This window comes from Mastigoproctus giganteus, chromosome 6 (genome assembly GCF_048544385.1).
Source record: "Mastigoproctus giganteus isolate SK-2022 chromosome 6, ASM4854438v1, whole genome shotgun sequence".
Classification (NCBI taxonomy): Eukaryota; Metazoa; Arthropoda; class Arachnida; order Uropygi; family Thelyphonidae; genus Mastigoproctus; species Mastigoproctus giganteus.
This window is the reverse complement of record NC_143580.1, coordinates 237,179,497-237,195,089: the sequence shown is the minus strand read 5'-3', so window position 1 is coordinate 237,195,089 and position 15,593 is coordinate 237,179,497. Positions and strand designations below refer to the sequence as shown.

Sequence of the window (15,593 nt, the reverse complement as noted above, 5' to 3'; positions counted from 1 at the left end):
ACTGCCACCTAATGGTTCCTTTATCTGCAGATTCTTAATGCATGAAGAATCACTACTGATAATCAGATAAAGAGTACGACTCCCTCTAGTTGCCTCCCAAACTGCTGATAGAAAACAATCATCCAATAAATCCACAAAAGCCTTGCTAGTGTGTGAGTGACCAACCCACAAATTCCAGTCAATATCTGGGAAATTAAAATCCCTCATTATAAGACTCTCTGATTTACTGGCCCACTCCATTTCCCTGTACAGTTCCTTATTATACTCATCAGAGTCATTAGGCCTATAACACACTCCTACTCTCAATTTTGATCTCCCAATGCTTATGTCACACCAAACTGACTCGACACTGTACTGTCCAGCGATGTCGACTGGCTTCACTTCCTTGGATTTTATGTGATTCCTTGGATTCTTAACTAATAGTATAACCCCTCCTTCCCTTCCTATCTTGTCTATCCTTCCTGTACACATTTGTACTCCCCAAATTCCAGTTCTGCATTCCTTATATCTGTATGACACCACGTCTCTGATATCCAAACAATATCTGCCTTTGATGTTCTGAGCAATACCTCAAATTCATCAAATTTATTTACCAAACTCCTAGCATTGGTGTAAATGCAAGTATACATGCACCTGTTCCTATTCTTAGCTAACCTAACACAACCCATTTGTTTACTTGTACCGCAATGACTCCCAGCAGTCTCTAAAAAATACCCTGCATCCTGTTTTCCAGGCTGCTGCTCATTCCAATAGAAGCAGTGCAAGAATCACTTTCACCTCTGCCAGTGGCTACTGTTAATGCATTAGTCCTTGTATCCCCCCAAGCTAGCAGTTTTCTGACCCACCTAACACTGCCTTGATAGCATCAGCAAATATTCTTGCACCCTTTCTATTTAAGTGTATCCCATCCCTATAGAAGCAGTCTCTCCTGTTAACAAGTACAGACCAGGCTGAAAAAATTTCTACCCCTTGAGGTTTGCCCAGTCTTTCCAGGGCCGAATTGATTGACAAGGCTCTCATCATATACTCCCTCCTATAGTGTCTGGGCAGAATTGCAGACACTTTCAAATTCAACCCTAATTCACGGATTTTTTTCAACAGTGACCTGTACTTGTTAAGTAATTCTGCCGGTCTCCTACTCTTAATATCATTAGTGCCAACGTGTACAACAATATCACCATTTGTACCCTTAAAGGATGATATCTGTTCTACAACGTAATCAACCTTTGCCCCTGGCAGACATACCTTTTTTACATAGCACGTTCCCCGTTTCCCTGACAATGGAATTTGTTCCATTCTTCACAGTGTAGTTCTCAGCTTCTCTTCCATTCTTTTGGTGAGTGCCCAAGTTTAGCTTCCATAAGTTATGGCGCAGAATATACATTGGTTTATTATTTACATTTCAGGCAAACTGGGATATTGCTCTTCAGTATGTGACTATATTTCCTGAATGCTATCCATCCAAAATTTATATTTCTCTTGACTTCCAGCCATTTATCATTATTACAGCTAATAACTTGTCCCAGATAAGTATATGACTCCACCTTTTCAATTATTGCTCCTTTAATCATTATGTCCCTTTCTATGCCATACTTGTTCATCATTACTTTTGTTTTAGCCATATTCATCTTTAGTCCAAAATCCTTACTAACTGTGCATAACTGATTAAGATTTTCCTCTAATTCTTTGGGATCGTGGCTTATGACCACAATGTCATCTGCAAATCGTAAATGGTTTAGGTACTCTCCATTCACATTGACTCCTTTCTGTGACCAGTCTAATCTTCTAAAAGCTTCCTCAAGGGCAGCAGTAAACAGCTTCGGAGATATTGTGCTCATTGTTGAACTCCTTTCTCGATTTTAAATTTCCTACTGTCTTTGTCTAGTCTAATAAAGGAGATAGCATTCTCATATATTTTCTTCAGAATCATAATATATGCCTTGTCTTTCCACTGCCCGAAACATTGCCTTATGCTGTATGGAGTCAAATGCCTTTTCACAATCCACAAATGCCAAGCATAATGGTGTTTAGCTGTGATATTACGTGAAGGTGATCCATAGTTGAGAATCCTGTCCTAAAGCCAGCTTGCTCTTTCGGTTGATTCTCATCCAGTATTCTTTCTAATCTGTTAGTAATTACCCTTGTGAACAACTTGTAAATGTGGGATAACAAGCTAATTGGTCTATAATTTCCAATTTCTGATTTATCTCCTTTCTTATGCAGCAAAACTATGATTGCATTATTCCACTGCTTACCCATCACACCTTTTCTAATGCACTTTGTGAAGAGCCTTGCCAGTTTTTGTGTTATGTCTCTTCCTCCCAATTTTAACAACTCTACAGTACTTCACCCTGGGCTTTCTGATTCTTCATTTTCTCCAATGCATGTTCTACCTCATCAGGAAAAATATCGGGTATGTCGTATGTACTGCTAATTTGCGATCAATCTTCTCCACTGCTGGCATCATTTCCTCGCTCCATGTATAATTCTCAATAGTAGTCTTCTGCTATTTGAATTATGCCTTCTATTTATAAGTACACCATCGCTATTCTTCCATTTCAGTATCATTTGTCTTTCTGGGATTACTGCTCATGGCTGCTGATTTAAGTGCTTTGTTTTCCCTTAATGCTTGTTCTACTTTTCTTGTTTTAAATCTTCTTATGCCCTCTCTGAGTCTCTTTCCTAATGGCTTTGCATAACTCAGTATATTCAATTTTTTCCTTGTCAGTGTTTCTCTTGCTCTTCATTTTTCGCCTTCGGTTCATCATAACAAGTGTTTCTTGACTAATTTTTTCTTCTTTGGATTTCTTTTACCCTATAGGTTTCTTGGGCTTTATCACTTTCAGAAAGTTGTAATATTCCTCGTCGATATCTTGGTCTTGAGCAGTCTGCAGAAGCTCAAACTTGTTCTTAAGTTCCAGTACATACTGCTTTTTCTCCTCTTCTGTTATCTCAAAGACCTTTGTGTTATTTACTCTAGTCAGTTTTTTCCTTTCCTACATCTATATCAAGTGTACATCTTACCATTCTGTGATCACTTCCAACATTTACCTTATTCAGGATGGTAACATCATTCACAATATATCTTCTGTTAGTGAGGATGAAGTCGATTTCATTAGTTGTTAATCCATTTGGACTCTTCCATGTCCACTTTCTGTTCACCTTTTTCTTGAAAAAAGTGTTCATTACTGACAATCCTTGAGATTCTGCAAATTCCACAAGTCTTTCACCTCTTTCACCAATTCCAAAATTTCCTATAGTTCCCCTTTCTGCGCTGTTTTCTTTTTCCAACCTTAGCATTGAAGTCCCCCATAATAATAGTGTAGTGGGTTTTCTGCTCATCTAGTAGACTCTCAATTTCTGTGTACATTTCTTCAACCTCTTCATCATCATGGCTCGATGTTGGTGCATAAATCATTATAACCTTTAGCTTGTACATCTTAGAAATCTTGAGTATTAGTCTTGATACCCTTGGTGATGTACTTTTGAATTCCAAAATGTCTTTTTAAATCTCTATGTACCAGAAACCCAACTCCACATTCACTCCTTTCACTGTTTCCATTGGTGTCTAGCAGATTTCCACTTGATAAACTTATAAGTGATTCATTTCTTCTTCTTCTTTCAGCCAAACCGATGATATTCCAATTAACATTTTCTAGTTCCTTTCCCAGCTGTAATATCCTGTCTTCACCGATGAACGATCTTACATTGTAACAGGCCAAGTTCAGTTTCCATGCATGGCAGCCTGGTCATACCCAGAGATTCTTAGCACCCTCTGCTTCCAATCTGATCCTCTCGCTGCCTTAAGAGGGGGAGTGAAAGCCAATGGGGACTGAGGGCCATTTGTTTTGTCATGCTGTCATATTCTGGAGGGTTTCGTCTTTTCCTCTTCACGCTAACCAGGCATCTTGAAGAGAACCACTCTACATGTTCGTTGCCACCTAAGTGACGCAACAGGGCTTACTATCGAGAAGGTGTGCATGAGTGGATTTTAGGGAGGCAGGCCAACCGGGCTTCTCCTAAATCTTCTGTAATAGAAAGATATTGGATTCATCGGTGTTTTAGACTGAGTGCCTGATAACACGCAGAATACCTGTTCCACTCTAAGCCCCCCCAATTCACAAAGGAGGATCAAAAGGCAACACAAGTAACTATAGACCTGTTAGTTTAACTTCTGTTCCAGGGAAATTAATGGAGGCACTGGTTAAAGAAACACTGCAGGATCATCTAGACAAGACTTCAGTTATAGCTCAGACACAGCACGGGTTTGTTAAGCGGAAGTCTTGTCTAACCAATCTGATTGGATACTATGATGTGGTCATAAAGCAACTGGATGCAGGGAATAACTTTGATATCATATATTTAGATCTTAGAAAGGCTTTTGATACTGTTGCACATGGAAGAATGCTGCTGTGGAGACAAATTGCTGCTATGGATAAAGGGATGGTTGAGTGAGAGAAGACAGAGAGTGGTAATCAATGGACGCTGCTCTTCTTGGACTAATGTTATTAGTGGAGTCCCTCAGGTTTCAGTGTTAGTTCCATTGTTATTTTCTGTATTTATAAATGATATTGCTAATGCTATATTAGGCTTAATGTCCAAGTTTCCAGACGATACGAAGGTTGGCAAGGTTGTTAATGACACTAATGACAGTACGCTGCTGCAACAGGATCTGGAAAAGTTGAGCAGATGGGCTGAGAGGTGGCAAATGAAGTTTAACATTACAATTGTAAAGTACTACATATTTCAAAGCAGTAACCCCAGAGTAACGTATCAACTCTGTGGTACTACACTGAGAGTGGTAGAGAATGAAAAGGACTTGGGGGTAATTGTGCAGGCAGATATGACGTTTTCTGAGCAGTGCAGGCAGTCTGCAAGAGTAGCTAATGGTGTCTTGTCAATGATATACAGGAATTTTTCTAGCCTTGAGGTCCTTGAGGTTGTCACAGACATTCTCTCAGATATGCCAGACAAGCTGTACTTGCTACCTGGGAGTCTAAAACGCTGATGGAACTGATATTCGGGTAACACTCAAGTCAAGTGGACCCAATTTCGGCGAAGTCCGGACGGTCTGTGACAGCCAAATCCTCTGCTTGCACCTTCACGATGGTGGGACTGTTAGTAATCCTGGGTATAACCTCCATGCACAAGCTCATGGTGGATGACCACCCAGGTGTGAACCAACGTAAGCAGGGGTCGAGGTGTGGCGCCCACACCACATGGAGGAATGCCGCCCCTCTATGTTACCAGGCAGTACTAGGTGGTAGATGACTCTCATCAACCGGTGAAATACCACCACTTTGCTTATTGGAGGCTTGAAGTGGTGGAACCCATGTTTAGTCTCTAGAGCTAAGTTCCGGTCAACCCTTCCCTATCTCTTCCATCATGCAGTATGATTGATGACTTTTGAGGTTATGATGAACGTTGTGGCGAGATCCAATATTCCTTACATTTCGAGGGTACAGCTCTAAAACGGTTTTCGCAGGCCGGCCGCTAGTTAGTACACCGGACCGAACCTATTGGTAACTCTCTAGGAGGCTTCCGGATCAGCTAGTGTATAATCTTGCTACCTCTACTCTGCCAGATAGTGACTGGAGGGAGTTCGAGTAGTGTGTATGCGGGGAGCATTGTCGAGGCCACGTTATGTCAAGGATCTGGGTATATTCTTACCACATGTACGCCATATCCAAAAATTTCATTACTTCATACAGCATGTCCTACCCACTTTTTCTTACTATTGAATACACCATGAATTGTCAAACTAATAGAACAAGCTTATCTGCGAAAAGATCTAAACCTCCCAAGGACTTCCTAATTCATTTCACAAATATACGTGGTCTCAATTCTAATCTCAACGATGTCCATTTTCACTTGCAGTCTGCCAAACCACATGTACTTTTTCTGACAGAATCTCAGTTATCGGTTGATTCAACTACTGCTCATCTCAGATGCCCAAATTATTCGCTGTATGATTCCTTTCGCCTCAAAGGTGGTACTTGTGCATATGTCCGTTCTGATATTCCCTGTCAGAGACTAGGCAATTTGGAATCTCCTCTCTTCGATCTTCTCTGGCTTAAAATCTCTCTACCTCATTGTGTCAAATTCATCTGTTGTCTCTACCGTTCTCCCAACTCCACTAATCACTTGGAGCTCTTTGACTTCCTCTCGTTGCAACTTGACTTTCTCCAGTCCAACTTTCCTAACAGTGAGGTAATTTTCCTTGGTGATTTTAATGTTCACAACTCCAGCTGGCTTCCGTTTTCTAGTCACACCGCCCCAGCAGGTCGAGATGCTGAGGCTTTTGCAATTACTAATGACCTAGCACAGATTGTTCATTTACCTACAAGAATACCGGACAATCCGAATCATACAGCCAATACGCTTGATCTTTTTCTCACAAACAACCCTTCTAAGTACACTGCCGAAGTGAGAGGTCCTTTAGGCACTTCAGATCACAACTTGGTGATTGTCTCTTCTCCAATGGAACCTTTATCTCATGGCTATTCCCAACCTCGTGTTGTTTGGCATTACAAGAATGCAAAATGGGATGACCTGCGAGATTTCTTTTCTTCTTTTCCTTGGTCGGATTACTGTTTCAAAACTACTGATGTCAACGTTTGCTCAGATCGTGTCAGTGAAATTATTCTTGCAGGAATGGAATCCTTTATCCCACACTCCACTTTAAAATCTCATCCTTTATCTAAACCTTGGTTTTCCAATAAATGTGCTAAGGCTGTTCAAGAGAAGAATGTTGCATATCGTAATTGGCTTGTTTCTAATTCTTCAGTTTCATTTTCTGCCTACACCAAAGCTCGCAACAATTGTAAAGCAGTTATTAATCAGTCCAAACTAGAGTTAGAACAGGCTAAGAGTAGAAAACTTGCTTCTTGCCCTAATGGTAGCCGAGCATTCTGGTCTCTTGCCAAAGCTATTGGCCGCAACTTTTGCCCATCTCTGCTTCCACCTCTGTCCAAACCAGATGGTTCTGTTGTCACTTCAGCCAAGGATAAAGCTGACCTGCTAGCATCCCATTTTTCTTCCAGCTCATGTATTAATGAACTTGGTAAAACACCTCCCACCATTCCCATCACGGTCCATTCAATGCCTCCTGTGGTCTTCCGTCAAAAGGATATCAGAAGGATTTTGATGAATCTTGATGCTAAGAAAGCTCCAGGTCCTGATGGTATTTCTCCACTTGTTCTCAAAATCTGTGCTCCTGAACTTACTCCTATTCTTTGCCGCCTTTTTTCACTTTCTTATTCCAAAGGTGTTTTTCCTTCTGCTTGGAAATTTGCTCATATCCAGCCAGTTCCTAAAAAGGGTGACAAATCCCTCCCATCCAATTATCGTCCCATTGCAATTACTTCTACTCTTTCTAAAGTAATGGAGAAATCAATTAACCGCCAACTCTTAAACTACCTAGAAACCTTCCGTCTGATCAACGATCACCAGTATGGATTCCGCCAGTGTCGATCCACTGGTGATATCCTGGCTTATGTTACCCATTTATGGACTACTTCAATGGAAAGGTTCGGTGAAACACAAGTAGTTGCTCTTGACATCTCAAAGGCTTTTGATCGTGTTTGGCATAAAGGTCTTCTAAACAAGCTTCCATCTTATGGTTTGCCAACTGTTTTTAGTAATTGGTTATCCAGTTTTCTCTCTGATCGCTCACTGAGGGTGATGGTAGATGGCTCTCTGTCTTCTAACTTCTCCACTAATGCCGGTGTCCCCCAAGGTTCAGTTCTTTCCCCCACTCTTTTCCTCTTGTATATCAATGACCTTCTTCCATTGACTGGAAATCCTATCCATAGTTTTGCCGATGATAGCACATTGCATTCAACTTTCCGTTTTGAGAAATCTTGTCCTGCTCAATCAGCTTCAACTTCTCGAAAATCTGCTACCAATTCCTTAAATGCTGATCTTCAGGTAATTCTCCAGTGGGGCAAAGACAACTTAGTTGATTTCAACCCTTCTAAAACTCAGTCTTGTCTTATATCTCGCAAAAAGGATTCTTCTGCTCCTATGCTTTTCTTTAGTGACACTCCAATTTCTAGGCAAAAGGATATATCTCTTTTGGGGATTACCCTGACTTCTAATCTCTCTTGGCACAAGCACATTACTAATATTGCTTCCTCTGCATCTAAAAAACTTGGTTTTCTCTTTCGCTCTCGGCGTTACTTTTCTTCCAAACAGCTGCTCACTCTATATAAATCGCAAATCCGCCCTGCCATGGAATATTGTTCCCACATTTGGGGTGGTGCCTCCAAAACCTCTCTCAGGCTTCTTGATTCCATTCAGAAGAGGGCAGTTAGGTTAATTAATGACTCATCTCTAACAGAGTCTCTCCACTCGCTTTCTCATAGACGCACTGTTTCTGCTGCTTGCCTCTTTTACAGATACTTCCATGGGCACTGTTCTTCTGAATTGGCTTCTATAATTCCCGCTCTCTCTTTCAAAACAGTTCGAACACGTGCCGCCACCAGCCAACATCCATTTACTGTCCAACTTCAAACCCACAGAACCAACTTTTCATCTTCCTCATTTATTCATTCAACTGCCGTTTTCTGGAACAACCTTCCTTCATACGTATTTCCTGAAAATTACAATCTACAGAAGTTCAAGTCCAATGTCAACAAATATCTTCTTTCGTCTTCTCAACCTCCAACCCAAGCACGGTACTAAGTACTATAGGTTCTAATACCTCTCGTGTTTGGGGTTCACATAAAAAAAAAAAAAAAAAAAAATTTTTCTAGCAGGGAAAAGGAGGTGATTATCCCCTTATATAAGGCGATGGTCAGGCCACACCTTGAGTACTGTATAGAGATCGGGAGGCCTCATTTTAAGAAGGATATAGAGCTGTTGGAATGAGTGCAGAGAAGGGCAACAAGATTAGTGAATGGAACAAAGGGTTGCTCTTATGAAGAAAGGCTTAAGTTTTTCAGATTACAGTGTTTGGAGACTAGGCACCTGCGAGGTGATCTGATTGAGTTGTATAAAACCTTGAATGGTTTGAGCATGCTCAATGCTGATGGAATTCTTCCTCTTGCTCAGAATAATTACCTGAGAGGGCATAAATTCAAATTGAGGAAAGACAGTTGTAGGATAGATGTGTGGAAGTTTGTCTTTAGCCAGCAGGTAGTTGATTGGTGGAATAGACTGCCATCGTTTGTTGTGGAAGTTAATAGCCTAAATAAATTTAAGGCTGAGCTGGACAGGTATTTGGAACGAGCAGAGGGGTGAAATTGGAGTCTTTCTTTTTTTCCTTTTTTTTTTTGGCTGATGCTGCATAAGCTTGCTTTCTGCCATCTAATGCTAACAAGAATTGAATAAGTGACCATCATGGCACAAACCCTTTACTGGGTGTTTGTTTACATGCACAGTGAATAAGAACAAGCAGTACAAATTTTCCTTTCTCAAAGTGCCAATTTCATGTCATAAGAGGCTTTCAAGGTTCTATGGTTGCAGTGTCTAGGGTTCTTAAAGTCTATTGTTCTGTTGAAAAACACATTCATAGTTAGTTCCCTCTGTTTCTCCTCTTATTTTGTTCAAAACAACTTGGCTAAATTTCTTGATATAAGAGGAGTCTTTTATATTTCTTTTTCCCCTACCTACCATTACCAAAAATTTGATATCACTATATGCCTGGGCACATGCCAGGAGGTGTAGATCTATGTGTTTCAAATGTTCTAATATTCTTCTTCAAATGTCTTATAAAGGGGGATTTTAATTTCCCAATTTGCCTATCTATAATGGCTTAAAGATCACCTGAAGATCAGACTTTTTGCTGATTCTTCTTGTTTTTTTTCACAATGCCTTTTATATTAGGGTTGAATGTGAAAGTGTCTGCAATTCTGCCGAGACATGATAGAAGGGAGTATATGATGAGAGCCTCGTCAATCAATTCGGCCCTGAAAAGATTGTGCAAGGCTCAAGGGATATAATTTTTTTCAGCCTGGTCTGTGCTTGTTGACAGGAGAGACTGCTTCTACAGGGATGGGGTACACTTAAATAGAAAGGATGCAAAAATATTTGCTGATCCTATAGAGGCAGGGTTAGGTGGGTCAGAAAACTGCTAGCTTGGGAGGGATACTCAGACTAAAACGTTAACAGTGGCCGCAGGCAGAGGCAAAAGTGATTCTTGCACTGCTTCTATTGGAATGAACGGCAACATGGAAAGCAAGCCAATGGAGATTTCCAGGACTGTTGGGAGTCATAGTGGAAAAAATAAATATATCGGCTGTGTTAGGGGTAACTAAGAGTAGAAACAGGTGAATGTACACCAATGCTAGGAGTATAGTTAATAAATTTGATGAGCTTGAACTAGTCAAGACATCAAAGGCAGATATAAGTAGTGCAGAATTGGAACTTAGGGAGTGCAATATGTACAGAAAGGATAGACAGGACAGAAAGGGAGGAGGGGTTATGCTGCTAGTTAAGAAACACAAAATCTAAGGAAGTGCATCCAATTGATGTTGGTGGACAATGCAATGTTGAGTCTGTTTGGTGTGATGTAAGCACTGGGAAAGGAAGAATGAGGTAGGTGTGTGTTATAGGCCTAATGAATCTGATGAGTATAATGAGCAATTGTGCAGAGAAATAGAGTGGGCCAGTAAATCAGAGTGTCTTATAAAGGGGGATTTTAATTTCCCAGAGATTGACTGGAATTTGTGGGTTGGTCACTCACACATAAGCAAGGCTTTTGTGGATTTACTGGATGATTGTTTTCTACAGCAGCATGTTCAAGAGGCAACCAGAGGGAACAATGCTCTTGATCTGATTATCAGCAGTGATTATTCATGCGAATGAATAATCACTGATTATTCATTCAAATTCATTCATGCAAATTCTCACTAAAAGTGAGAATTTGCAGATAAAGGATTCACTGGGTGACAGTGATCACAATGTACTGATATGGGAATTACTTGAAGATATAACTACCATCAAGGCTAAAGGGAAGGGTTTTTGCTTTCGTAAAGGTGACTACAGGGGTCTCAGACAGTTTTTAAATTCTGTACAGTGGGATCAACTGATAATGTTACCAACATTGAATTCTAAATGGGAAGCCTTCAGAGACTTCATCTTGGAGGCTACTGGGCTTTTCATTCCAACTAAGAAATACTGTTCAAGGTTCGGGCCTAAATGGATGTCAGTTGAATTAATGAGGCTTGTGGCAGAGAAGATAAATGTATGGGATGCATATAAATTATCAGGTGACACAGAAGCCTATGGCAGATATAAGCTTGTCTGTAATCAAGTCACAAAGGAGGTTAGGCAGACAAAAGCAGATTACAAAAAATCTTTGGCAAAGGATGCAAAGAGTTCTTTATTTATGTAAACTCTAGAAGGAAAGGGATGAATCAGATTGGACCACTTAACATAGATGGGTTTTTCTTTTTGTTGTTTTGTTATTTGGTTTTTAGGAGCATTAGCAACTAGGGCTATATTGCCCCGGGAATATGCGGTGGTCATTCCCTGACCTTTCCGCATCCTCCATATTTGGTGGTGACGGGCTCGAACCCCGGTCTAATCAAGAAGCGTGTGCTACGCACTGCTGCTCCTTCCCACCTGGCTATGGAGGCACCCCATAGATGGGTTGACTATTGATGATCATGCTCAGGTAGCAAAGTGGAGGAGAAATTGTTGAAGTTAAACATCAGGAAGGCACCCGGGGTGGATGGGAACCTACCCAGTTATATTAAAGGAGGCAGGAAAGGAAATAAGCAAATGCTTTGCCATAATTATGAGAGCTTCCTTGGACTCAGGAGAGGTCCCCTATGGAATTGAGGTGTGCAAATGTTCAAAAGGTGACACAAGTAACTATGGACCTGTTAGTTTAACTTGTGTTATCACTTGCAAAAAAATTAAAATAGGTATGTATTATCAAAACTTTAATTACATGTTTGAAAATCACATATGAAATCAGCACTACTACAGATTTATTATTAAATAATGGGTAACTAAGATATCAAGAATACAGAAAAATATTCAAATATAAACAATAACACAACACAGAATTCTGATTAGAAAAGAGTGATAGTGATTCTGTATACAAAAGAATCGGTGAAAAACAAAAAAATCAGTAAAAAAAAAAATAATAATAATATGGCTTGAGGTGCTTTTTAAGACATTTAATAAAATGAGGGGTTTGTTCAAAGATCACACCAGATTATAATAGAAGATATGTAATATGCACAAAATAAGCTTAAATGTGGTAAATGTGGTAACATGGAGAAATTTAAAATTCAGACTGATGAATATAACTAGCAGGTGGTAAAAGTGAATATCAAAGAATCTGAAGTGGCAGAGAGAGCACTGGGGTGTGCTCAGTCATATAGTAATTGGAAATTTGTGGTAATAGGGTTGAAAAAAAAATACTCTGAAGAAAGGATAATAAAAGAAGCCTTTTACATCAAGAAATTTAGCCAGGCTGCTTTAAACAGAAATAAGGGGAGAAACATAGGAGAACTGAATGGGCTTTTCAACAATAAGATTAAGTAGGAATTAATGGAGGTGCTGAAGAAACAACTGGTTGTAAGAATGCCAGCTACTGCATTAGAGATTCCTCATATGACATGTCTGCAGTTTGAGATAGGCAAATTTGTGCTACTTGTTCTTAGTAACTGTGCATGTGAACAAGAACCTGGTAAAGGGTGTGCAATGTGATGATCTATTAAAATATTTATTATGGCGTACAAAGTGTTGAAATGGCTCCACTTTGTTAAACATTTCTAGACTCATATTTATATAACATTTTTTCATTGTTTTGGTCATAAAACTTGCCCTCCAATTTACTGCACATATTTAGAGGACACCAGGTATAATGGAAATCCCTTGCTCTGTTGTGTTATTCACACAAGAATGCAAACTTCTGTGAAGCCAAGATATAAACCCAATAAAAGCACAATGACTTTCAGATAACAACAAATTTTACAGTTATCTCACAAAATTAAATTTTTTTGAGGAAGAATTCCATATTTTCATAGGTTTGCTTCAAAAGAAAAGCATGTCCAATAGGTACTGATGGATAGATATGTCCATTACACAACAGCTTTCAAACTATGTTTTAATGAATCTATAAAAACTTTAAGTCTTCATAGGTAATGCTTGTGACCTAAAGCACCAATTAAGCCATCAATAACACTGAAAAGAGTGAGATATCCTATCATAGAGAAAATCTGCATTAAATTTATCTAAATGTATGTTGTTTCCATAAGCAGTCCATGTCTGACTATATAGCTAATGAGCAAATGAACTAATGAGGAGGCGAAGTTAGGAAAGTACTTAGGTTAGCAATAGACACTCCTTCCCTTGTATTGCACTAATAGCTCAGCATGCTGAAGAATTTTAGGGGGCAGGACAGTGAAAAGAATATTATTGAAGAAAATACAGTTGGTGCTCACATAATCCGGGGGTGCAAGTTCCCATCTGTATTAGTAACGGCCCTGGATTGGGTAGGTTATTGCAATTTGGAAGGAGATATCTTTGTATCTCTGTATATCCGAAATGTTATAGTAATGTCTACACTAATGCTTAATTAAAACCCTAAAGCTATTAACTATTAAAATTAAAAATATATAAACCAGCTAACATTAAAAACTCAAAATTAAAAATTAGAAGGTTTCACATATATCTGTCAGTTATCTTCTAATTTTTAATTTTAGATGGTTTATATATTTTTAATTTTAATAGTTCATATCTCTACCCAATCCAGGGCCATTACTAATATGTACTGGAACTTGCACCCCCTTATTACCTGGGCACCAACTGAATTTTCTTCAATCATATTCTTTTCACTATTCTTCCCCTAAAATTCTTCAACACTCTGAGCTATTAGTGCAATATGAGGACAGGAGTGTATATTGCTATCCTAAGTACTTTCCTAACTTCACCTCCCATTAGCTATATAGTCAGACATGGACTGCTTATGGAAACAATATACATTTAGATAAATTAGTACAAAATATATACTTACTAGTTCTATCTCCGCAGCCAGTCGCAAGATAGGCAAATATTTTCGAACAAATATTTTTATTAAAAAAAAAAAAACTGTAGAATAAATAAAGTGACTGTGAAAATGAAAAGCACACAAGGTGTCAGACACTAAGAGAAGTTTAAGGTTTAAGGGATAGTCGAAAGTGGAAGTGAAGTAGTGGTTAAACATGTGAAAGAATTTGAAAAAATTAATGCAAAAATGAACTGGGACTGAGGGGGGGAAAGGGAATATATAAATAACTAAATAGTACTTTGAACATCTTTTCTCCCCTTCCCCTCCGCTAGAATTTACCATCCCCTATACCATTTGCTTGTCTATACTTTTTCATTACCTTTCACCCCTTCTGCACTTCACGTACATTTGTATTATATTATTCCACATTACACTTGATCATAGAAGAAGTTCTTTTGTGCTGTTTCCACAAATATAATAACCACTTTTCAGTTTATTAACACACTGATGTACATTCCAGTTCTCACACAATATATATTTCATTTGCACACGTGATGAATTATAGAAACACAGAAGACACAACTGATTTCAAATTGTATGCTAAATAAAAATCATTAACTTCACATTGAATTTAATGTAGTATTGTGCCACATCACAGTTCAGCACTATTTATACTACAATGAAACCCAACTATTCCAAACATATCACAGCAAGTGTTCACAACCTGTCACACAGAGTCATTAATAACTCTTAATGATTTTTAAGACTTTTAATATAAACAATGAAGTTTTTCAAAACTCTGACAAATAGGAATACTTTGAAGTCATTTTCATAATCAAGGAGAAAATGTGCATAAAGGTCTTAATTTATCAAAAATTTGATAAAATTGATTTTAAATTTTAATCACAATTTAAAGCTACTTTAAAATGTTTAAGGTTTTTGTTTTTTTTAAATCGATTAAAAACTTTTTTCCATTTTATTCAAGTACTTATAGAAAGCATGTTTTTATATGCTGTTAGCATTACAATACTAACAACAAACTAAATATAGTATTACAAACCTGAAAGGAGAGATCCATCACATCAGTACTTAGCATCCATCCTATGAGAGTACTGATGCAAAGAGATCCATTTATTGAACCAAAATGCTGAACAAAGTGTTCAACTGCAATGTCTAAGGCTGCTGCAGAAACAACATTTGCTCCTTCACAGTAGGAATTGTCAGAGGAATAATCATCTCCTGTTAATAAATATAAATATCAGTTTTTAACTATCATTAAACATTAAGGGTCTCCAGAAAAATTAGTTACAGAAATGCCGTTTAAAAGTAAAAGATGTTTCTTAAGGTTTCATAATGTACTGTCTTATGCAGGACAATTTCATGATTTTGCAGGAAATGGAACTATACATCTTTTGTAAGGATAGAGCACTATCCTCCCAAAGGATGACGTTGCTGTATCCTTTATGAAGTAACAGATCCACAGTGGACCTATTAGTTCATAAAGCTCTTTTTAAGACTTTTCCCATGTTGATGGATGATAGATTGATAACCAAATATCAATACCTCTTTATTTCTTATTGTGGGCAGTTTATTAGAGATTCAATATACCAGACAAAAGTTTTGCACATCGCAAAACTAACAACTA

At 38.5% G+C, this 15,593-nt stretch overlaps 1 protein-coding gene across 1 annotated transcript in view; it reads right to left on the bottom strand.

The window, feature by feature from the left end:
• LOC150085111 (tRNA (32-2'-O)-methyltransferase regulator THADA-like) overlaps positions 1-15,593 on the bottom strand; it is a 184,464-nt gene that overhangs the window by 4,656 nt on the left and 164,215 nt on the right. The window contains exon 19 of the mRNA XM_090376467.1: positions 15,009-15,187. Coding sequence (XP_090232593.1) covers positions 15,009-15,187 — 179 coding nt within the window. The remainder of the gene's footprint in view (positions 1-15,008; positions 15,188-15,593) is intronic.